Genomic DNA, 24,544 nt, shown 5'->3' on the forward strand with positions numbered 1-24,544 from the left:
TGACCAAGGAGTCACAGCTCTTACAATCTAAAAACAGTCAGTTCAGCAGCATACCAAAATGTGGCTTTAGTGAATTCCTGCTAATTGAATATCGTGATTGTTACTTGTCAAGTCTGTGTCAGATGTTCTGAGGAAGGAGTTTGTGCAATGTGTTGTTGTCACACAGACACATATGTAAATGTTCAAAAGACATATTATGAAGAACATGAAGTGGTATTGAGAAATTAAGCCAAATCCTGGTTACTCAACATCTCTTGATTTAATTGTTTACCAGCTGAAGTCAGATGCTGTATTATTTGTTTACTAACCTTTCTGTTACATTTTAACAATCAAAGATAAAAAAAAAAATTGGACATTTTTAGAGTAATGGTCATCCCCTTTTCCCAGTTTACAGTTCAAAGTTAGATCACATTTGAACAGTAAAAATGCTTTACTTCTTTTTTATTTCTTATTTACTCAAGATGAGAGGACCCTGGACTTACTTGCTGAAATTTAAAGCATTTTGTTTGCTCTATTGATTCCTGCAAATGATTACCAGGAAAGTAAAAGAAAACAAATAAACCTTTTAAAGGCATCGTACTGCATTCAAAATATTCTGGAAAATAATTATTTTTATTTTAATGCTTTTCCTAATTTATTAAGCTTATTAAGCAGTATGCATCTTAGTCATACTGTATACTGTGCTAATATTATCAAGACACGGTGGTGTTTGTAGATTTTCTGAAGGATCTTGTGTGTCATGTAAGGCGCTGTGTTGCCAGTAAGCCTCAGATTATATTTGGAGGCTGGAACATACTTGCGTAAATCATTGAGCAACCTCCCCCCCCGTAAAATGCACATCTCATTCCATGTATAATAGCATTTCAGTCTTCAGTTTGTGCTCTTTGGTTTGGTGATTGAGGGTAATGAAGAGAAAATGCATACAATAATCAACGGCTGTGTCCTGTTTTTGTGGTTGCAAACGCTGACCTTTGTGAAAAGCCAAGGTAAGATCCAGTCATTTTAATGTTTTTTTTTTTTTTTTTTTTTCATCTTAAAATTGAATGAATTGCTCCACGTTTTGCTGTTGAGATAAAAACACAAAATAATGTAAATTTGTGTTTGTTGCTGTCCCACAGATTGTACACTTGAACAGTTTTTAAACAGCCGCTTGTATGATTCCAATTTTGACACAACTGGTCTGCAGGCCAGCTACCCTGGTGGAAAACAATTAAGAGTGGGCTGCAATGTTGGCTACAGTGGCTTTTTCAAGCTGATCTGTGTCGAAGGAAAATGGCAGTCCAGAGGCAATAAATGTCAACGTAAGTTACTTTCTTTTACTGCTTATAAAAGTTTACTCTGCTACTGCGTGATAAACATTAATGAACATGTTAATTATGCCATTCTGTATAAATGTATGTTTTTCTAAATGACCAGTGATCTTATTGAATGTCCAGCAGATGATGATGCATTCACTGTTATATATTATTTACTCTCATTCTCTCTTGTTCATAAGCAAAATCATGTGGTCACCCTGGCGACGCAGAGTTTGCAGATTTTCATCTCGATAAGGGAGACGATTTTGTGTTTGGATCACAAGTTGTATACACCTGCCACCAAGGGTATGAAAATAGTTTTACTAATAAATTCTTTGTCATATATACGTTATGTGTGTATTCATAGTAAATTTGGCTTCACTTATTTATGGTTTACGTTAAACTTGTTTCAGTTATCAAATGGTCAGTCGGACAAACGTCCGCCGTTGCATGGCTGAAGGCTGGGATGGCAAGATTCCAGTCTGTGAAGGCAAGCGTTGAAATGAATGATCTCATTTCTTCAGTACCTGACACAAAATGGGAATGTTACCCTGTGTTTGCTTCTTTCCAATTTCCTGTAAATACCTCTTCCAATTAATTTTTCATCGTGATTTTTCTTCCAGCCCAACTGTGTCCAGTGATTCACGTGAACGATAATGTTCAAGTGTTTGGGGATACCGAAGAAGCAACCTATGGCAAAGTAGTGCGATTTAGCTGCAAGTCCAGCACTGAAATCCTCGATGGGCCAACAGAGATTTTTTGTAATGAAAATAGCGAATGGAATGAAGAACCTCCTATATGCAAAGGTACTGTACTGCTGTTTACTTTCAACAGAAACTGTTTACTTACTGGTAACAGAAAGTACAGTCAGGGCTTCCTTTCAGAAAAGTCTTCACTCAGCAACTAATCAGGAACAAAACAGCAACTATCTTAACTGGTGGCCACGTTGTAACACCATAACAACCAGTAGAAATCAGTTAGAGACCACCTAATTAAGACTGATAACAAACAATATGTACTAGATTATATCAAATGTTAACTTCCAAAAACTGACTCAAAACCCCAAATGTCCAGAGTAAACCAAATGTCTTGTGTGTCTTTTTTTTGTATTTGAGCTACAGCTCTGATTTATGTACTGCTCTAAACATGCAGTAGCTCTTACTCTAAACAAAACTACAAATGGTTTTGCTAAATATCAGGTTTTTTATTGAGAGTAAGATGAAAAGATTAATGTCATATTTGTTCATTCAGAATGACTGCAGATGGAAATTTTGACGTGATCCAACTTTGTGCTGTCAGTCATTAATAACTTACGACTATTGAATATTTTGGAATACACCCATAGTTTTACTCACTTATATTTATGATTGTGTGTTTATTCTTTAACAGAGATAACGTGTGACAAACCTACTATTGAAAATGGTGTTGTGCTGGGAGGTATCGAAGTGTACAGAGAACATGAAGTCCTGAATTATAAGTGTAATCCTAAATATAAGCGTGCTGAAGAAAGACCTTCAAAATGCACAAAAGTAGGATCAAGAGCAGAGTGGAGCCCCACGCCTTTGTGTGAATGTGAGTATGAGTAATCCAGTTAACTCTATGACTAGTGAAAACTGATGATGCATGTCTAGATGTCATGGTACTGAAGTCTGCCTTGTTAGAACAAACTAACAGATAACATCCTTTATTTTTCAACAACTGCAGCTGCAAGATGTGAACTGAACCTGCCACCACTCGAAGGAACACGATATGAACCACCTTTCAGAAGTGCTTTTTCACCTGGTGACAGAGTAAGAGTTATTTGTGGAGAGAATTACTGGATTTTGGACAAACAGACAACCTCAACAGAGATTCTTTGCCGGGATGATGGAAGCTGGAATCATAGACCAGTATGCCAAGGTATAAGTCTACATGAACTTTAGTGTTAGATAATGATGTTATTATTTTTGCTGTGGGTTGATTTACCAACCTATGATGATGATTATCTCAATTAGTTAAGACTGACAAGTCTTTCTTTCATTACAGCGATCACATGCAGCAATGACCGAGACCCACTTTTGGATTACTGGCGTGTAAATTCTTGGGCTCAAGCAAAAGTGCGTGACACCGCAGTTTTTAGGTGTAAGTCAGGCTACAAGAGCACGAATGGAGGTGATCGGGCCACATGCACCAGAGATGGATGGACACCAAAACCACTTTGTCAAGGTATTGTGAACTTAACCTTGTGTTGTATTTATTTACTGATGTCATGTCTTTAATGGGGGAAGGAGCCGTTTTGTATTGGTCGTCTTTTCCCCCGATGGCTTCTTCCCACCAAAATATCCCAGGAACTATGAGACGAAAAAATCAGGGGTGAGACTAAATAAGAGGTGAGACTAAACTTCAGGATGCAGTTAATCCATCCTGTTCCCCAATGCAGTACTTTAGACAAAATAATAATACAAATAAATCACAAATGATCACACATACTTCATGACATTGATCAATAAGTCAACTTCATGTTCACCTCCATAAACACTTCCCTCACCCCACAACATAATTACAGAAATAACTGGAAATGACAGGAACTTCTCCAGAGATCCAGTAATATTGTTTAAAACTGAAAAAATTTTACAGAGCTAGGTCCTTCATTAATTGTCTATTAGTGTCCATCAGTCCTCGTCCTGTCACACCAGTCACAAATGAACTATAAGGGCAGATTTTGCATTTCCAAACATCTAAGTGGTTGAATGAAGACAGAAAGGGAAGCCACAAGATAAAGGATAAATATACTCTGACATACTCTTGATACTCTTTTACTTAATGTCCATACAATTTGGAATACAGGACTGATAGGTGTAATTGCCTTTACATTGAGGTGTTGTCACTATTATTGTAAGGCATAATATGGAGAAACAAGTTGAAAACTATAGAAATGTTTTACTTGACTGAAAAATCTGAATCTGATGTATCAGCTGCATGTGAAGAAATACAGTTTCCACTTTCTGATAAATGTACAGAATAACTGCTTTGGATATCATTTTTATTTTATTTTTCAGAGATCACATGCCCGAGAAAGGATTACCAAAATGCAGTTATTGCTGGAAATATTCAGTCAGTATACAAGTACAATGATCGGGTCAGGTATGACTGCAAGGATAATCGGGACTATTATACTCTAACCTGTAAGGAACATGGCTGGAGGGGATCTGTTCAATGTCCAGGTAAGAAAATACATTAAACAGAACAGTAAAAAAAGATGAATACAGTTCTTACTAACTCTTTTTAATTTATAATTTGTCATACGTACACTATTATCAAATCAAAGACATTGTTATTAAGGGTGCCCAAACCAGTTAGGCTTGATAACACATTTAAGAAGTGGTAAAACTAAAATAATTTCCTGACAAAACTGAAGTCTTCCTAATTTGTCTTAGGTTATTATTATTATTATTATTATTATTATTATTATTATTATTAGTTTCTAGTTATTATTAGCTTAGTTTCAGTAAAACCGAGGCTAATTAAAGCCAAACAACAAACATAATGTTAACATTTAACATTTTAATTAAAATTTTAATTATAATTCAAATTAGAGGCTGCTTAACTTATATAAGGAATGCTAGTTCCACAACACAAAAGGCCAATGATTTAAAAAATTCTGGAGTAAAACTAGAAAAAGTAAGCGTAGCAAATAAATCTATTATTTTAGTTTGACTTTTGGAAGAATTTTCTTATCTGATGACACAAATCTAATGTAAAAAAGCTGAAGCAAGTTAGCCATGTGTCTGTTTTAATCACTGTCTCATTATTATATTTTTTCTAGACATAGGGTGTCAAAGACCTGACATTAAAAATGCAGTCATTACCTACGATGACAGGAGGGACAATTATAGACATGATGAACGTGTTGAATACAGATGCAGTCTCGGTGCTAAAGAAACTTTTATTGTTACCTGTCAACAAGGTGAATGGACTGGGATTAAGAGCTGTTCAGGTAAGAACATACAATAATAACAAACAATCTGATGGCTCATTAGGATGGTGTGAGTGTGGTGAAATTTAGATTGTGTAATATCAATACCTATCTGCTAGGAACCATTGAATCAGGGGTCGCGTTAACCGAATATTTTCCGTCACTGACCGTTTTTTTAAAAATATGACGGAAAAATCTGAAGGCCGTCCGTCATTTTGACAGATTGCAATTCACCCCCCTGACCACTTGGCGGCGAGTGACCTTATTAATTGGCCCTTGTCTCTCAATGAAGTTTGCGTTCCAAACATCTCGGAACTTTTGTTGGTGCACGATTTCCTGGTACACTGATTACACTGATGCACACGTCAGAGCTCGGCTAACCCAGAGCCATAGAGAGAGAGAGAGTTGCGACACTCTTTGATGTCTCCGCTATGGCTGTCACGTGGTTCATGTAAACCCAATTAGTTCCTAAACATACGCTGGCTGTCATGTTCTTCTATGGGACAGACAGCAGCGATTGCATTATTGAACGGTAAATATAAAATAAAACACACACCCAAGTACTTTTTCAGCTGTTATTACATTATTGCATTTTTGTTAATGTCAGTTTTGCATTTGGAGAGGCATGGTGACAACGAAAAACTTATATTACTTAGATAAGTTTTAGGCTACATTTTTGGAGGGAAAAGCTTAGTGTTCATGTTCGCATGGGTAGTAGTACTGGCTTTAGAGGCTCTAACTTAACTTTTCCATATCATTCATCTGATGGTAGACGTCTCATGATATTCATTTGAGCACAACTGGGCTGTATTAGGCTATTGATTCCCGTGATTTTGGTTATAAATTCCGATTCAGCTATTAGCCTACCTCCGTGATAACGCAAAGAGGTCTGCCATGGCGGTCCGTTCAGAATTCGCCTAGAAGCTAGCTCACTTCTTCTGATGAGTGGCCACCCCCAGGACCACAACGTGAAACATGATCATGTTAAGACTAAGAATGTATATTTTAAGATTAAGCCATGCACATATTATCAAAACTACAACAGAATAAAAATGAATTTACGCTTTTATGTTTGGGTCTATAGGTAAGTGCAGAGCGAAGATTTTTCTCTATGGCTCTTGGTTAGTGTACAGAGTAGGCAGTACAACAAATTAAGTACAGCCAACACGTCACATAATGAAAAGTAAGTATATCCCAAAATTCAATTAAATAAAGGTTGCTATAAAGGTGGTAGTGATTCATTACCGAACTACCTTCACAGCAGGGGAAGTCGCGCTGGCTAATTAGCTAGCAGGCAATGCTAGAAAATTGGTTGAAACAACCAAGATAAAATATAAATAATTACGCTGTGCATATACAAATGAAGACCAGTATAAGCATCGCAAAGGGCCTCTGATACAATATAGACAGTTGACAATTCAAAAGAGGTCGATATTTCAGCAACTTACCTCTAGAACAACTCGATGTGCAGCAATGTAAGTGAATGAGGTCCAACGCCCAAATGACAGTGTTAGGAACTAATCCGATTTTCAAATCCTGGAAGTAGGCGGTTAAAAGCGCCGCCATTTTTTACAACGGAGGTCTATGGGAGTGTCGCAACTCTCTCTCTCTATGGCTCTGGGCTAACCGTAGACCAGGGATTCCCAAAGTGTGGTGAGCGCACCCCTGGAGGTGCGTGAACTGCCTCTTGGGGGTGGGCGAGATGCAAAATGCAATGGCGGAGAAGAAATTATCTTCTACGCACCGTATATGCGCAACTAACTGAGCCAGCTGCGCTGCACTTGAAAATCATCAGATGGATCCTCATTTTTATATCTGTTCCTGAGCCTATGCTCTTTGTTATTTATGTTGTGGGTCGTGTGTAACTTTATTACAATTAAAATTACTGTCATTTTAATTTTATTTCCATAACCGGTGTGTAATGATGACGGGGTTGTGTTAGCTCCACGGTCATTTAAAGTTGCTGCAATTTTTGTTTAATCGGCTGAAAATATTATATATTTTTTTGTTTTGTTTTTTAAAGTGTGGGGGATTGGGGGTGCGTCAGTGCGGTTGGAGGGGGTACGCAGCCAAAAAAAATAAGTTTGGGAACTGCTGCCATAGACCATATACAATATATATGTATATGTGTCTATGTAGCTAAAGGCTACCAAAATGGAATTTGCATACCACCGAAGCACTTCAACCCTACGGTACCGTCCAAGAGCTGTTTACGCTAACAGTCCCGTTCCGAGTACGGACAAGACGTGTGGGCAGACGAAACTTTTTTTTTTTGGTTACCATTTAAAGTAAATACTGTTCTGAAAAAAGTACTTAAAGTGAATGAAACGTTAATGAAAAGGAAATGCTATTGAATATGTCTTTATTATCATTTTAAAAAATTAAAAATTAAAGTGACGGAATTTTTATGACCTTGTCAGTCAAAATGACCGACAACGAAAAAGTCTAGCGCAACCTCTGCATTGAATACCAAATTACATTGCACAATCTATTTATTAGTTTTGAAGATATTTCAGTCTGGACCAAAGGTGTGGGCTGACACACTGGTATCTCTGGAGCACACTACAAGCATGGCTAAAAAAATTTTGTTACTGTCATTTGAATGATGCTTTTTGAGTTTAACCTCTTTCTGCTTTTATTTGTAACACAGCATGTGTAAAACCTGTCGTTGAGCATGGATTTGTGGTTCATCCGAATTACACAGTGCCAACAGCATACTACTCCTGTAATGAGGGTTATAAGCTTTTTACCAAAGGCTGGTGGGCTGAAACCAAATGTAATGAAGGTGTATGGTCTGACCTTGACACATGCATTGGTAATAATCTTTTATTATCTTTTTGCAGTATATTTTACCTGTGCAATATTATTCTGGCCACAGGTGGAAGATTAAAAATACTTTTTTTCATTCTGTGACAAAAACACATTAGTTATAAGTTCATCCACTGGATTCAAGCAGTGCCTCTCCTTCTCTGTATCTTATATTGAGCATCATTTTGAATGGATAAATGTGTATTTAATGCAAATGTTTTGCTCACAGTGAACAAACTTAATTGTAATTGTATCCACTCTAGAGCAAAGCCAATGTGGAAAAGGTCCTGTGATTCCTAATGGGAAGGCAACACAACGCACACTAGAGACCAGACAAGGACGTGTCCAAACTTTACAGATCACTTGTGATCCTGGATACTCAGCTTCACTCCGTCCGATAAACTGTCGCGAAGGACAATGGAATATAGATGGATTATCCCTCGAAACGATCTGTACATGTGAGTTATTTGTAGTATTATTTAGTAAGATGTACAGTATTTCTACAAACAATAATCCTTTAATACTGTACACATTGTCATCTCTTGCAGCTGATGCTGATCTCTGTGGTCCCCCTCCTAAAGTTGAGAATGCTGCTGTTACGACTTCATATCAGAAGGAATATTTGTCTGACTCCAAAGTAACTTATCAGTGCCGTGATAAGTATACGACCGTGGCAGAAGACACAATTACATGCAAACGTGGAATATGGGAGGAGAAGAACATTGAGTGTGTCCGTACGTACATTGAAAAAGAAAGAAAAAACATTTCATAGTGATATTCAGACAAAGATTGAAGAAAAATGTTGAGTTTTATGCACTTTAAACACAAAACATGGTATATGGATAAGTTATTATTACTTTAAAGACCGTTTATACACAATTTCATTACATCCAAGAAGCAACCTGGCAGGCCACTTGAGGCTGGCTCCAAAAGTGAGTCTGCAGAAATAAACACACTGACAGCCTCTTACAGAAAAACAAACTGTGGTCTTTAAAGTCAGTTTCCTCAGTCAGGACAACCACACAAGGGGTGAATTTATCTTGGTTTAAAGCATAAAATATCTACAAGGTGACACAAACTTTGACTAGTCATAATGAACTTAGGACTCAGTTTTTGGTATCAAAGACCAGCATGTAATACTCCTACCATCTATCATAATTACCACCCTGTGGCTTCTGTGTGGCACATGTACTATATGTAATTCAATTTAAAGAAACACAGCAATTAAATGTGACACCAAGAGGCAAAATAAATTAGGACTACGGAAATTAATATAAAAAAAATGGTTTGACAAGACTGTCCTTTTTCTTTCAGCAATCTGTGACGAGCTTAAAGATGAGAAGAAGGCAATGAATTTCACAGCAAATAAACCATTGTATATAACTGGAGATGTCATTGAGTACCAGTGTGTCATACCTGAGCCAATAGCTGAGGGCATTGCTAGATGTGAGAGTGGCACATGGATAAAAACAGTAGAATGTGAAGGTAAGGAGAATAGAATGTTTTTCAGCTTTAATGTTTGCTTTAATGTGGTGTGTGTTGTTTTTTTTTGTTTTTTTTGTTTTTTTTTTTACTGAAAATTGTCTTGACCATTCCTGTGAGGTCAGAGTTATATTTCTTTTCATCTGCCTAAAAGATCGGGGTATGTTCTTTTTTTCCAAGTAGTTCCCTTTGTAGCATTGTATGGATTATTTTTGATGCAGTGCCTTGTAAACGGTAAAGATATTTATGAGAAAAGTGATGTTCATTTTTAAATTTGTGGTAATTCCTTTGGTCGACTCACAGATGACACACGAAACTTCATGTGTTCACATTCACATTTTTTGACTTGCTGGCATTTGTAGTTGTGAAGAAGAGCTCGATAAATTCCTCTACTTTCCTGAAAACTTTGTTCACCAGTGCCTTTGACCAACCCTTAAATACCAGTCACGCTCGGTATTAAGTCCAATTTCAAGTTTGTTTGGGTTTTTTTTGCTGACATTTTAATGTTTTAATTGTCTTTATTTTTTATGTTTTTTGACCATGGTGACATAGACTCATAAAGTGAGCACTGTCTTCTTTATGTTTTTTTCAGTCCCATGTCAAGTTGGTGCGCTAGACCCTGGTCTTATTGCACCGTCAGCAAATGAAATAGTGAGAGCTGGTGAGAAGTTACAGTTCCGCTGCAGAAATGACTACGACCTGGAAGGGGATTCAGAACTTCAGTGTTTAGGAACTAGGGAGTGGAGTGGCCCCTTTCCAACCTGCTCTCGTATGTTCACTCCTTTAAATTTATTTGGTGTACCATTTTCATTTGCATATTTAATTCAATATTAATGAGTCACAGAACTCACTTGGTATAAACAAATTAGTTTAGACACAATCTAGATACGAATCAATTTCTGTTCAAATTGTGAAAATAGAATAATGCTTAAGAGGAACATCTGTGTTAATGAAACTTTTAAAACTAATCTCCAATTACTTACTATGACCTGCACATGGACTGACATCACATTTAGGAACATCACATTTAAAATGCCTCAGTTTATACAGTGAACTTTTTAATAAAATAGATTCTCTTCTTCAAAACAGAGAAATGCCAAGTCCCCTCTGTGCCATCCAACGTAATATTCACCCCACGAGTACAAACTCTAAGTAAAGGAGAAACGTTAACGTTTTCTTGCCAACAGCGAGGACACAGGATCCAAGGGAGTAGAACTGTTGAATGTTCGGAAAAAGGACTGTGGAGTGGTCAAGTTCCAACATGTGGAGGTAAGTCACAGTCTTTTCCTGCCCTTTAATATCTTATCATTGAAAATTATGGGAAAAGATTATCCATGAGTTTTCAGGTCAGATGTCAGGTGTTTGCCACACTGCACTGCAAACTCAGAGAACTTGACTTACTGTGTTAACCTTGAAATTTACAAGGTGCTGAAACTTGTGTCAACTCAGTTTCTCAGGATGAAGAGGACTGAATGGCCACAAGTAGATGTGGCTCTTAATTCTTGAAAAGATGCAGGTGGTTTCATGTAGATGCCATTTCACCCTGGTATTACCTGGAAGTGGCTTGAGGCACGTCCTGATTGGCTCACTGCCACGTGTAAATGTAAAGTTTGTCCTAGCTCCCTGAAAAGTCATCTTAATGCTGACCAGATTACTTTTAATAAACATAATGAGAACATTTTTATATAGCAACATGTTTACATGAACCTAAATATCTGCTTTTGGCAACTAAAGGAGTAACGCATGTTTTATGGGACTGGACGCTTTAAGGTCTTTGTTCAAACCAGAAAACTCTGCTGTGACCTGAAGACACTCATCTCTGGTTTAAACAAAGAGAAAAGTCTTAAGATTTTACAGTCTTCACTGCTACCTGGACCTTGTGCTTCCCTCTTAATCCAAAAACTAATCCAATCAGTGTGTGGAAGTATTTAAGATCTATGCAACAGATGACACAGGGGAAGTTTAAAAGGAAGCCTCATTTCATTGGACCCTGGTACAATGTCTGTTTTTGGACTAGCAACCTTTAACTGCTGTTACCATCACAGTGTGGCCAAGAGAAGACTTTAGGGGAAAAGACAGAGGGAAAGAGAAATCTCCCAACATCAAGGCAAACCTTAGGTTATAATGTCTTTAAGTTGGCATGTCCACATGTAACAGCTTCATTGAGGGTGTAGTATAATGTAGTATGTTAAGATTTTTTTTTTTGAAAGTGTAGCCAGGTGAGCAGCACATTTATATACCAGTTATAGAAAAAGGCAGAGATAGATGTAGATATAAATGTAGACTTTAAAAAGTCTTGCATTGGCATTTAGTTTTAAGATCACAACACATGACTGCAACAGTACATCACAAGGAAACATGTACTCATGGTGATAATGTGATAACTGCAGCAGAATAACTCCTAAACCTTAACTCTCTTTGTCATTTCCCACTTTCTCATAGATCCTTCATATTGTGGAAGACCACCCACTCTGGAAGATGGAGACACCGTGGGGACGGCTCGTGAACAGTACAACCAGAACGACAGGGTTGAATACAGTTGTCAAAATTACTACACTATGGAAGGTGGGCCTTACAAAACCTGCATCAATGGTCAATGGACTGGAGACATTAGATGCCTCAGTAAGTTACAGTTCTCTTTGTATTTTTCATATTGTACTTCAGCTAATTTTTCTTCCCAATTTTAATTTGTATTTCAGAAGTGTGATTAATATGATCTAAATATATTAAACCCAGTCATTGGATGCAATGAATGTAAGAATAACTTAATTATATTATAATAATGTAAATGATCTATAAAGAGTTTTTAGATTTAAGAATTCAAACAGTGCTGTAGAAGAGTTATAAGTAATATTAAAGCCATGAGGTCTAAAAGATTGTCAAGCAGACATGTTGATCATTTGGGAATCCTTGCAGAGAAGGCCGTTGTTGTTATTCCAGAGGATGGGAGCGTAAAAAAAGATCTTCCCAGAGAATCTAAGCTCCTGTACTTCATTCATTTCATGATAGGGCCAGCCAATTAATATGTTTAAAAGTGATTAGTAAAATTAAATTAAGTCTAATTTAGAGAACCAGACAATTGACTGATGCCAGAAGCGGAGTAATGAAATGTCTCAGCTTAAAAGCTGTTAAAATCCAAGCTGCTGTTTCCTGTCTAATGAGTTATAGGAAGAAGATAAGCACTGGATTTATTTTAGGTTATTGATTTGAACTGGAAATAAAACTATGATTTAACTATCTTCTTAAGAATTGTAAATGCCAAGGGCAGCAAACTGTATACACAGATACAAATGGACCTAGAACTGAACCTTGGAAAACACCTCAGTTTAAACTGGCAGAGTGAAAAAAGTTCAGTATTAAAAGTTTATGATAAAAAATTATCAGTTATTAGCTACAAACTATAGGTTACACAGAATAAAGTATCTGTATTTTAAAGTCAAGTACGTTCTTTATTAACCTGAAAGTGAATAAAATTAAAGTAAGGCCATGTATCCTTAATGTTTCACAGTTTGCTCTGTATCGTAACCGAATATATCTCTGATTATATCTAGACAGACCTGTTTTTTGAAACACAAGATATATATTTTTAACTAAGATAATTATATAGAGAGTACGCTGTATATTTGTGTATTTTGATGACATGAGTAAAGTACTATTTGTGTTAAGCTTATATAGCAGTAGGACCCAAAAGAGGCAGGAGTTGGAAACAAAGCTAATTTAATGAAAACTTATGAAACGAGAGCAAAAGGTGCTGCTGGGATGGCAGGATAATCTAAACACACACATCCAATAAAACAGATAAGTTCCAAAACCAAGAGGAGAACTGAAGAACACGAGAACACAAGGAAGCATGAGTGTAAAACAAACAGGGAAACATCACAGAAGAAAAACCAACGACAACTTGCCAGATGACTTGACAGAGGACAAAGGGAAGGGCAGGGTTATATATGCACTCACACCACAAGGCTTGATGGAATAATGAGAGACAGGTGAGACCAATGAGGGGACGAGCACACAGACAAAAGACACAAGACAAGACAGGTGAGTGAAGTCACAGAGGCTGGAACAGACAGACAGGAAGTAAAAGTTCAATTCAACAAAATAAAACAGGGAACACCACAAAAACCAAACAAGGTTACACAAAACATTCAAATTCAACACCATGACAATCTGTCTCTTGTCTCTTGCAGAACCCTGCACTGTGGATAAAGAAGCCATGACCCAGCGTAATATTAGATTCAGATATACAGATCAATATAAACTGTATTCAGCCCACAATGATATGATTGAGTTCGTGTGTACCAAGGGAAGACCTGTTGATGGAGTGAGAATGCGTCAGAGCTGTCTTCATGGTGTTATTGAGCTGCCCACTTGCGAGTAAAGTTTTTTTTTGTCAGCTGAATGTCATAGACATGAGTGTGCATATACATGTTTAATAAGAGTGAAGAATTAGACCAGCTTTGTACTTTGGTGCTGTGTAATTGTAATAAAAGCACATATATTCACTCTGTTCAGTCTGTTTTATGCCTGTTTGAATAAAGTGTTAAAGTTCATTTTCTACGTCACATAACACTGGACAAAGGATATAAACATTAATGTAAGTACTCAAAGTTAAAACTGACATTGTTTTGGGATTTCAGATGTTGTAGTTTCTTAAACTGCTCTTAATTTATGGTGACCCTGCTTAGTTCTAGCAAAAGTGACTCCTTACCAGCATAAAAACAAAAGGTGTCCTGAAATGCAGAACTGTAAATATATCTACTCAACGTCCAGCATATTTATATGTTTGCTTTCCAGTGCCTGGTGATATTCTATATTTCTGTGATTGTCTTGTGTGTCAGAGAGCATCAGTCTGATGATGCTGGACCACTCAGGACCCTGAGATGCTTGATGATGATGTTTCTTTTTTTGTCATTTACTTTTTATTGTTTTTTGATTTTACATGTAAACAAACAAACAGCCAAACCATCAACATGAAGACCTATAGACGAGTACAAAAGTATCAAGGGGAAAGTAAAAGCGTACATAAGGGGACTGGTAAACACCTCCAGTCGAGAAAGTGAGAAAAAAAAGTTAATACATAAAAGTATTCTGACAGTCCAGTCTGAGATTACCTGAAATTCGGTCTTATGGTAGAGACATATGTAATCGATTTTTGCCAATTATCAATAAATACCTCTTTTTGTGTTCTTAAATTAAAAGTAATTCTTTCCATTACAAAGATGCTGTACACAGTATCAATCCATTCATCTATACTAGGTGCCTCCCTTTTCAGCCATTTCTTCGTTATTGATTTCTTACAAGCCACCAGTAATATTCTCAGCAAGTATTATCTTTGTTCCTCCACTCCAGTTCCTCTAGATCCACCAAATATAACAAATTGAAACAAAAAGTTATTCTTGTTGAAAACACAGTCTCTAGAAATTGATGTACGCGCAATCAAAATGGGGTCACAACAGGGCAACATCAGAATATATGATAGTGATTCGCCTCTTTGCTTCCACAACATCTCCAACATTCTGTCTGATTGGAGTATGATCTCTTTTGATATGGAGTGCAGAAATAGTGGATGACATTTTTCCATGTATATTCTCTCCAGAGTGGAGAATTTGTTGTTTTCCATTGTTGTTTAAAAATTTCCTTCCAGTTCTCCTGAGAAATTATGATGTTGCCTTCAGTTTCCCATCTTGATTTTACATTAGATGTATTTTCTTTGTTAAGAGATTGAAGACTTGTGTATAATTTTGAAATTATCTTCTTATAAAGGTTCATCTTTATATGCTTTTACAAATACCTGTAGAATATCATTTTCAGGTTCATAATTTTTTATAATTTTTTTCCTGACATAGTCTCTTAATTGTAGATACCTGTAGAGGTCCTGATGATGATGTTTCTTTGTGGGAACTGTGATGTGTGGTAATGACTTTACCAGAGAGCTGTACTCACAGAATAAAGCTGGCATATCCAGGGTTGTATGGGTTGAGAGGAGGGGTCTCTGTGGATCATCCCACAGATACTTGATCAGTTTGGGATCTAGTGAATTTGGAGGCCAGGTCAACACCTTGTGCTGTTCTTCATGTTTTTTTTTTTAGTTGTTCCTAAAGTGTTTTTGTGTGTGTGCCTGTGTCAGGCTGCATCCTGCTGGGGATGGCTGCTGCCATCAAGGAGTGTCATTGCTATGGGGTGGGGGTGTCTGGTCTGGTCTAGGTGGGTGCTACATGTCTAAGTAACATCCACATGAATGAATGCCAGGTTTAAAAGTTTCCCAGCAGAACACTGATATTGTCACAAGATGGTCAATGTTATTTACGTAAACATGGACCTTTTCTGAAACTACATCTTCCAAGGTTTGACATAAACTACGAGCTGTCTCTGTCATCACATATATACATTTACAAACATGTGCTGACCTCCAGGACTGGAAGCTTGGTGTACGTCCACCCACCTTGTCCTCCAACACAAAAACACGTTTGCGATCTCGGAATCCATCAAGACAGGGCTTATATTAGTATACAAAGAGTTAATGCTTTTAAACTAGAACAAACCCCTTTACAGCCCTTTATGAACCGAAGCGATAGTAAACAATACATCAACTGAACGTGAATGCGCAAAGGTTGCAAGTTGAATAAGTGACATAACACGCAGTCCAACTGGGCACACGGTGAGGACTCGAGCTGGGAACAACACACTCGTCAACGAAAAACAAAAACTTTTGCCAAAAGGCCATGAAGCTGTCTTTAACCTTTCTGCTCCTCCAGTTGTGGGGGTGTGTGGACGTTTCTTTGTCACTGACTGGTAAGACTCCACTTTTATGATTTAGGTTTGACTGTAGACTGGCAATGGTTTTACATGTTTGTGGTATTTTGAAACACATTCATTGAGCTTCTGAATTATATAAAGTCATTTTACAACATCAAACAGAAGGTAAAGAATGACATGTTTTTAATATTAATCAGCTCAATAGTGTTAGGGCACAGCTGGTTTATGTAATCCATGCCAGCAGAGAACATTTTATGTGGAACCTTATGAGTTCGAATGTGCTGCAATGTTCTTAGTTTTTAAGTAGCTTTAAAGATTAATGTCTGACATACAGTAAATTCTATCTACCAGTTAAATATCTAAAATAGTTTGGCTGACAAATCATCAGGTGCTGTGCTAGAAGGTGTAAAGTATCCAGAAATGCTGCACCTCCAATTTTAATATATGTAATTTTGTTTGTAATGAATTTAGCTCATAGGTGTTTTGTGTGCAGCTACCACTCATTCATTATTTTACATAAGTGAGAGTTTTTATATATTTTTTTCATTATTTTTTTAGCGTGTTCAGTGCTCCCAGAAGTTCGTCACGCTCATGTGTCAGAAGAGACCAAAAAAGCTGAATACCAGGAAGGAGACGTAATCGATTTCCCTTGTGAACTCGGTTACAAGTCAGATCAAATCTCGAAGTATGTATGCACAAGAGCAGGCTGGCAGGTGGCCCTTCAAGGAGTGTGCTACTGTGAGTTAAGTGGCTCTATGAATGATGGATTGTTGCGGTTGTGATTTCAGTGTAGACACATTAAAATAGGCTCAACGATAAAAACTGAGCCACCATTGACACTGTATGAATCATAGTGATCGACCTCTACCCTTGTAGGTCGTCAAGTCATCCTAGATGGAAAACAAACAACTAGTATATAATCTCTTTGGATCTAATAACGCTGGTTTAAACTTCTCATTCTCTTACTTCTTTATTATCCTACATTGTAGTGTATTTTACTATATATGTTGGGTGACCATGTGTGTAATTTCCACTTCTGTTCCCATGTTTCAATGTATGTTAGCATGCTCAGTGCTCCCAGATGTTCCACACGGCTATGTAACAGCAGAGACCAGAAAAGCTGACTATCAAGCAGGAGACATGATCGATTTCTCTTGTGACGCTGGTTATACATCAGGCTGGACCATCAAATACGTTTGCTCCATTCAGGGCTGGCTGCCGATCCGTGCGGGATCGTGCTACTGTGAGTCCACCATCAATCTACAACTTTGGATTTTCAACTTGCTTTCGACCACTGTTTGGTTAGGTTGTGAAAAACATTGTGGTTTAAACACGTACTACAAGGCAAACTTCTCCAACATGCTTACGAGTCCCATATTTACACAACCACAGGAGGGCAAATAGCTGCGAAAACCGACCTTTTTATGTCAGTGTTATGTCTTACACACGAACAAAGATTCCTTAAAACTGGAGAAGAATCACTACGTTTAAGTTGCAGTCACTTTCATGTCAGATCAGTTTATGAATGCGTATGTTCATTCACGGTTTTTTGCCCTGAAGTAAATTTACAAATGTATTCACGCAATGCACATGTGTACAGTGAACTTATAACTGGAATGAACTGCACCTGTTGAGTTTTTTTACTGTTTGCGTCAGCGTATATGTTCAACCTCTGGCGTTCGCTGATGAAACTTGTTGCCCCGTTAAGCTTTTTCTTTCTTATTCTTATTTTTAGTTTCAGCTTCGGGCTGCGACCCCTATCCTACCAATGAAAATGTCACAGTGAAAGGTTTACCAGGAAATGATGGTCCCATACCTCCTGATCACATCCTCACATTCAGCTGTGATGACCCTGGGAAACATCTGGAGGGAAGCTCAGTGCTGATATGTGGTAAAGATGGACAGTGGAATAATCCGTTCCCCTCTTGCAAAGGTAAAGAACAACATGTTAGCTATGTTCTGGTCTCCACCAACTCCTAACCAACACATATCGCTTCTAAATCTTCCACAGTGTTTACCAGCTAGTCTCTGATTTAAGAGCTTTTACGTGACAATCCATCCTGCCAGGCTTGAAGCTATGCACTTGTGGCTTATCCCCAGAATCGTGGACAAATCGGTGTCCTGCCAAGTTCCGTGATATTTGTAGGGGGGGGCGTTACAACCACTACATGTTTATATCTCACAAACCACCACAGTAAACTGCTTGAAATTTGACAGTAATAATCTGTTATAATCTGTTTTACAAGCCCACCAAGTTTCATGCAATACGGTCTATAGGGGGTGCTACTGGTGACGTGTAAATATTTATGTCCCATCTCCTACTCAGTTGGCAGACCCAGCTTTCCCCTGGTCACACTTGACCTCCTGTCAGGTCTTTTCCCACCTGCTTGGCTTATGACTCCCTCTAGTTTCATCATCATCTAGTTTTTGTTTATTTTTTATTGGATAACTTTGTTTTATACTTTACAGAGAACACTTGTAAAGCTGGTGTGATGCACCCTCAGCTCTATGTGGCTGGGTTACCCCCAACAAATGAAGAAATGAAAACTGGACACAAATTGCGCTTTCTATGCAGCTGTGATTATGAAGTGGATGGGTCTAAAGAAATTGAGTGTTTGCAAACTGGGCTGTGGAATTCCCCCTTCCCAACTTGCTCTGGTGAGTTCACTTGTACAGGAGTGCAGTTCCCTATGCAATGCATTTCGTTTCACTGAATGACAACAAAAACGATTTAATTCAGACCAAAATGTTTCAACATATCAGCTAAAGTAGAATGCGGTCTGTATACGTGTATCTGTACATGCAGTTGCATATTTGCCCATCCAGCTGATACAGAGCCATATCAGCATTCAGTTGGAGTCGTGTTTCTGGCCACCTGGCAAATTAAATCCAATATTCACTCCTAAGATAAATGACTGGCTCTTTAGCTCACCAACTAGATGGTGAGAAACAAAGTTACAAAAACAAACACCATGAGATATACAACCCTGAGTTTTTTTTTTAAAAAAAGTGAACAATGACCTAAAGATGCTGTTATAAAATTTGTAAAATCTATATTAAAAGAATATTAAAAGCATTTTGGGCTTTTCCCTTAAACATCCACATGTATTTGATTTGAGAATCGATTTTTTTTAATTGTCTTTATTTTTTATGTTTTTCAGGAGTCAAATGTCAAGTTGGTGCAATAGACCCTGGTCTTATTGCACCATCAGCAAATGAAAAAGTGAGAGCTGGTGAGAAGTTACAGTTCCGCTGCAGAAATGACTACGACCTGGAAGGGGATGGAGAAGTTGAGTGTTTAGGAACTGGGCAGTGGAGTGGCCCCTTTCCAACCTGCTCTAGTATGTTCTCTTCTTTAAATTTATTTGGTGTGCCATTTTCATTTGTATATTTAATTCAATATTAATGATTCACAGAACTCATTCATTACTTAGTATAAGATTGAAGATTGAAGACTGAAGATTTCTTTATTGTCAATTTCTCAATACGTTCACAACATATAGAAAAATCGAAAACACGTTTCTCTCTCTCACACATAATAAAAGAAAACCGAAATAGACGAAAAGTGAATGAAGTTGGCAGTGAAACAGTTACAAAGTAAACATTCTCTCTCTATATATATATACAGTATATAAATATAGTGAATAAATAGAAAATTCTATGTACAACAGCTTGGATTTTCCCAGTAAATGTGCAAAGGTGCAGATTACTGTCAGGTTAGAGTCCTTGAGTCTTTTTATGTCACTAACGGGGTGAGGTAGAGTCCCTGTGTGATCGGTGGGTTATAGCCCGGGGGGCAGGGGGCATGAGGCTGGGGGGGAGAGATGGGCAGAGTTCAGCACCCTGACAGCGTGGTGGACGAAGCTGTTCAACAGTCTGGTGGAGCGGGCCCGGAGGCTCCGGTAACTTTTCCCCGATGGCAGGAGACTGAAGAGGGGATGTAGGGGGTAGGAAGGGTCACTGGCAATGCTGATGGCTCTACGAGTTAGGCGGGTGTGGAAAATGTCTGTGAGGGAGGGCAAACTAGACAAATTAGTTTAGACAAAATCTAGATACTGATCAATTTCTTTTCAAATTGTGAAAATAGAATAATGCTTAACTGAAACATCTGTGTTAATGAAACTTAAAAAACTTAAAACTAATCTCCAACTACTTACTATGACCTGCACATGGACTGACATCACATTTAGGTACATCAGATTTAAAATGATACACTTTATACAGTGAACTTTTTAATAAAACAGATTCTCTTCTTCAAAACAGAGAAATGCCAAGTCCCCTCTGTGCCATCCAACGTAATATTCACCCCACGAGTACAAAGACTAAGTAAAGGAGAAACGTTAACGTTTTCTTGCCAACAGCAAGGACACAGGATCCAAGGGAGTAGAACTGTTGAATGTTCGGAAAATGGACAGTGGAGTGGTCAAGTTCCAACATGTGGAGGTAAGTCACAGTCTTTTCCTGCCCTTTAATATCTTATCATTGAAAATGATGGGAAAAAATTATCCATGAGTTTTCAGGTCAGATGTCAGGTGTTTGCCACACTGCACTGCAAACTCAGAGAACTTGACTTACTTTGAATTTTACAAGGTGCTGAAACGTGTGTCAGTTCAGTTTCTCAGGATGAAGAGGACTGAATGGCCACAAGTAGACGTAGCTCTTAATTCTTGAAAAGATGCAGGTGGTTTCATGTAGATGACATTTAACTCTGGTATTACGTGGAAGTGGCTTGAGGCACGTCCTGATTGGCTCACTGCCACGTGTAAATGTAAAGTTTGTACAGTTTGTCCTAGCTCCCTGAAAAGTCATCTTAATGCTGACCAGGTTACTTTTAATAAACATAATGAGAACATTTTTTATATAGCAACATGTTTACATGAACCTAAATATCTGCTTTTGGTAACTAAAGCAGTAATGCATGTTTTATGGGACTGGACGCTTGAAGGTCTTTGTTTAAAACAGAAAACTCTGCTGTGACCTGAAGACACTCATCTCTGGTTTAAACAAAGAGAAAAGTCTTAAGATTTTACAGTCTTCACTGCTACCTGGACCTTGTGCTTCCCTCTTAATCCAAAAACTAATCCAATCAGTGTGTGGAAGTATTTAAGATCTAGGTTAAAATGTTTTTAAGTTGGCATGTCCACATGTAACAGCTTCATTGAGGGTGTAGTATAAAAGTAGTGGAGGAAGAGTTTAACAGTTAGAGAAGAGCACAGGTGCCTATAATCTGCTGCACCAGCAATATTAAAACTACCCCACCAAATACATTTACTTCGCTAGATCAAAAATTTAGGATTTGTATGTTAAGATTTTTTTTTTTTTTTTTGTAGCCAGGTGAGCAGCACATTTATATACCAGTTATAGAAAAAGGCAGAGATAGACGTAGATATAAATGTAGACTTTAAAAAGTCTTGCATTGGCATTTAGTTTTAAGATCACAACACATGACTGCAACAGTACATCACAAGTAAACATGTACTCATGGTGATAATGTGGTAACTGCAGCAGAATAACTCCTAAACCTTAACTCTCTTTGTCATTTCCCACTTTCTCATAGATCCTTCATATTGTGGAAGACCACCCACTCTGGAAGATGGAGACACCATGGGGACGACTCGTGAACAGTACAACCAGAACGACAGGGTTGAATATAGTTGTCAAAATTACTACACTATGGAAGGTGGGCCTTACAAAACCTGCATCAATGGTCAATGGACTGGAGACATTAGATGCCTCAGTAAGTTACAGTTCTCTTTTTATTTTTCATATTGTGCTTCCTAATTTGAATTTGTACATTAATGTCATTCATATGATCAAAAGCAGCAGACATATTGATCATTTGGGAATCCTTCCAGAGAAGGCCGTTGTTATTCCAGAGGATGGGAGCATAAAAAAAGATCTTCCCAGATGATCTAAGCTCCTGTACTTTATTCATTTTATGACAGGGCCAGCCAATTAATACATTTAAAAGTGATTAGTAAAGCTTTGAAATTACATCTAATTTAGAGAACCAGCCACTTGACTGATGCCAGAAGCTGAGTAATGAAATGTCTCAGCTTAAAACCTGTTAAAATCCAAGCTGCTGTTTCCTGTCTAATGAGTTATAGGAAGACGATAAGCACTGGATTTATTTTAGGTTATTGTTGTGAACTGAAAAAAATAAACAAACTATGATTGAACTATCTTCTTAAGAATTGTAAATGCCAAGGGCAGCAAACTGTATACACAGATATAAATGGACCTAGAATTGAACCTTGGAAAACACCTCAGTTTAAACTGGCAGAGTGAAATTAAAAGCTCACTGTTAACAGTTTATGATAAAAAGCTGATTAATTGTTGCACTATACGTCTAAAATAAATAACCAGCTATCTAAAACTATAAACTATAGGTTACACAGAATAAAGTATCTGTATTTTAAAGTCACACGAACGTTCTTTATTAACCTGAAAGTGAATAAAATTAAAGTAAGGCCATGTATCCTTAATGTTTCACAGTTTGCTCTGTATCGTAACCGAATATATCTCTGATTATATCTGGACAGACCTGTTTTTTGAAACACAAGATATATATTTTTTAACTAAGATGATTACATAGAGAGTACGCTGTATATTTGTGTATTTTGATGACATGAGTAAAGTACTATTTGTGTTAAGCTTATATAGCAGTAGGACCCAAAAGAGGCAGGAGTTGGAAACAAAGCTAATTTAATGAAAACTTAAGAAACAAGAACAAAAGGCAATGCTGGGATGGCAGGATAATCTAATCACACAAATTCAATAAAACAGATAAGTTCCAAAACCAAGAGGAGAACTGAAGAACACGAGAACACAAGGAAGCATGAGTGTAAAACAAACAGGGAAACAAAATCCAACGACAACTTGACAGAAAAACCAAACAAGGTTACACAAAACATTCAAATTCAACACCATGACAATCTGTCTGTTGTCTCTTGCAGAACCCTGCATTGTGGATAAAGAAGCTATGACCCGACGTAACATTAGATACAGATATACAGATCAATATAAACTGTATTCAGCCCACAATGATATGATTGAGTTCGTGTGTACCAGGGGAAGACCTGTTGGTGGAGTGGGAATGCGTCAGAGGTGTCTTCATGGTGTTGTTGAGCTGCCCATTTGTGGGTAAAAGTTTTTTTTTTGTCAGCTGAATGTCACAGACATGAGTGTGCATGTACATGGTAAACCAGAGTGAGTTTGTACTTTGGGGCTGTGTAATTGTAATAAAAGCACATATATTCACTCTGTTCAGTCTGTTTTATGCCTGTTTGAATAAAGTGTTAAAGTTCATTTTCTACGTCACATAACACTGGACAAAGGATATAAACATTAATGTAAGTACTCAAAGTTAAAACTGACATTGTTTTGGGATTTCAGATGTTGTAGTTTCTTAAACTGCTCTTAAATTATGGTGACCCTGTTTAGTTCTAGCAAAAGTGACTCCTTACCAGCATAAAAACAACAGGTGTCCTGAAATGCAGAACTGTAAATATATCTACTCAACGTCCAGCATATTTATATGTTTGCTTTCCAGTGCCTGGTGATATTATATATTTCTGTGATTGTCTTGTGTGTCAGAGAGCATCAGTCTGATGATGCTGGACCACTCAGGACCCTGAGATGCTTGATGATGATGTTTCTTTTTTTGTCATTTACTTTTTATTGGTTTTTGATTTTACATGTAAACAAACAAACAGCCAAACAATCAACATGAAGTCTGTTTTATGCCAGTCTTTAATTTTCTACGTCACATGACACTGGACAAAGGATATAAACAAACAGACTCAAACTATTTTAAAGTTGGAGTTAGACTTAGACTTTATTGATCCACAGGGGAATTTGCTTGGTCACAGTAGCTCAGTTGCACATAAAAAACACTCTTGATAACCACTAGTAAAAAGAAAAATAGGTGAAGATAGCAAAAACTAAAAATAATTTAAAAAAGGAAAGAAAAATGTACAAACAAAATGTACCACAGAACGTCACAGGAGGTCATTCCTGCCTGTGGCCATCAAACTTTATAACTCCTCCCGCTGAGTGTTAGTCACTCACCTTTAACACTTCAGATGCTGTTCATTTATTTGCAACCTCTTACCTCTGTATTTTGTGAATACTTTGTGAATACTTGTGCAATATTGTTCTTTTACTTTAAATGCATCTTACTTATTTTTATATATTTTTGTACAACTTTTATTTTATTTTTATTCTATTCTATTCTATTGTATTT

At 37.4% G+C, this 24,544-nt stretch overlaps 1 protein-coding gene across 1 annotated transcript; it reads left to right on the plus strand.

The window, feature by feature from the left end:
* Window positions 1–916: 916 nt before the first annotated feature.
* On the plus strand, window positions 917–23,532 carry LOC311491120 (complement factor H-like; the record flags this gene model as incomplete). The annotated part of the gene is made up of 18 exons (XM_084548983.1): window positions 917–986; window positions 1,119–1,301; window positions 1,496–1,601; window positions 1,709–1,785; window positions 1,919–2,194; window positions 2,685–2,867; window positions 3,000–3,194; window positions 5,101–5,271; window positions 7,901–8,065; window positions 8,322–8,516; window positions 8,607–8,792; window positions 9,373–9,504; window positions 11,983–12,105; window positions 18,035–18,232; window positions 19,461–19,640; window positions 20,563–20,742; window positions 21,857–22,036; window positions 23,256–23,532. The coding sequence occupies 18 exons, from the start codon at window positions 917–919 to the stop codon at window positions 23,444–23,446; spliced, it is 2,991 nt and encodes a 996-aa protein (XP_084405109.1). The 3' UTR covers window positions 23,447–23,532.
* Window positions 23,533–24,544: the final 1,012 nt, after the last annotated feature.

The sequence above is a fragment of the Chelon labrosus genome (assembly GCF_963514085.1).
Source record: "Chelon labrosus genome assembly, chromosome: 7".
Classification (NCBI taxonomy): domain Eukaryota; kingdom Metazoa; phylum Chordata; class Actinopteri; order Mugiliformes; family Mugilidae; genus Chelon; species Chelon labrosus.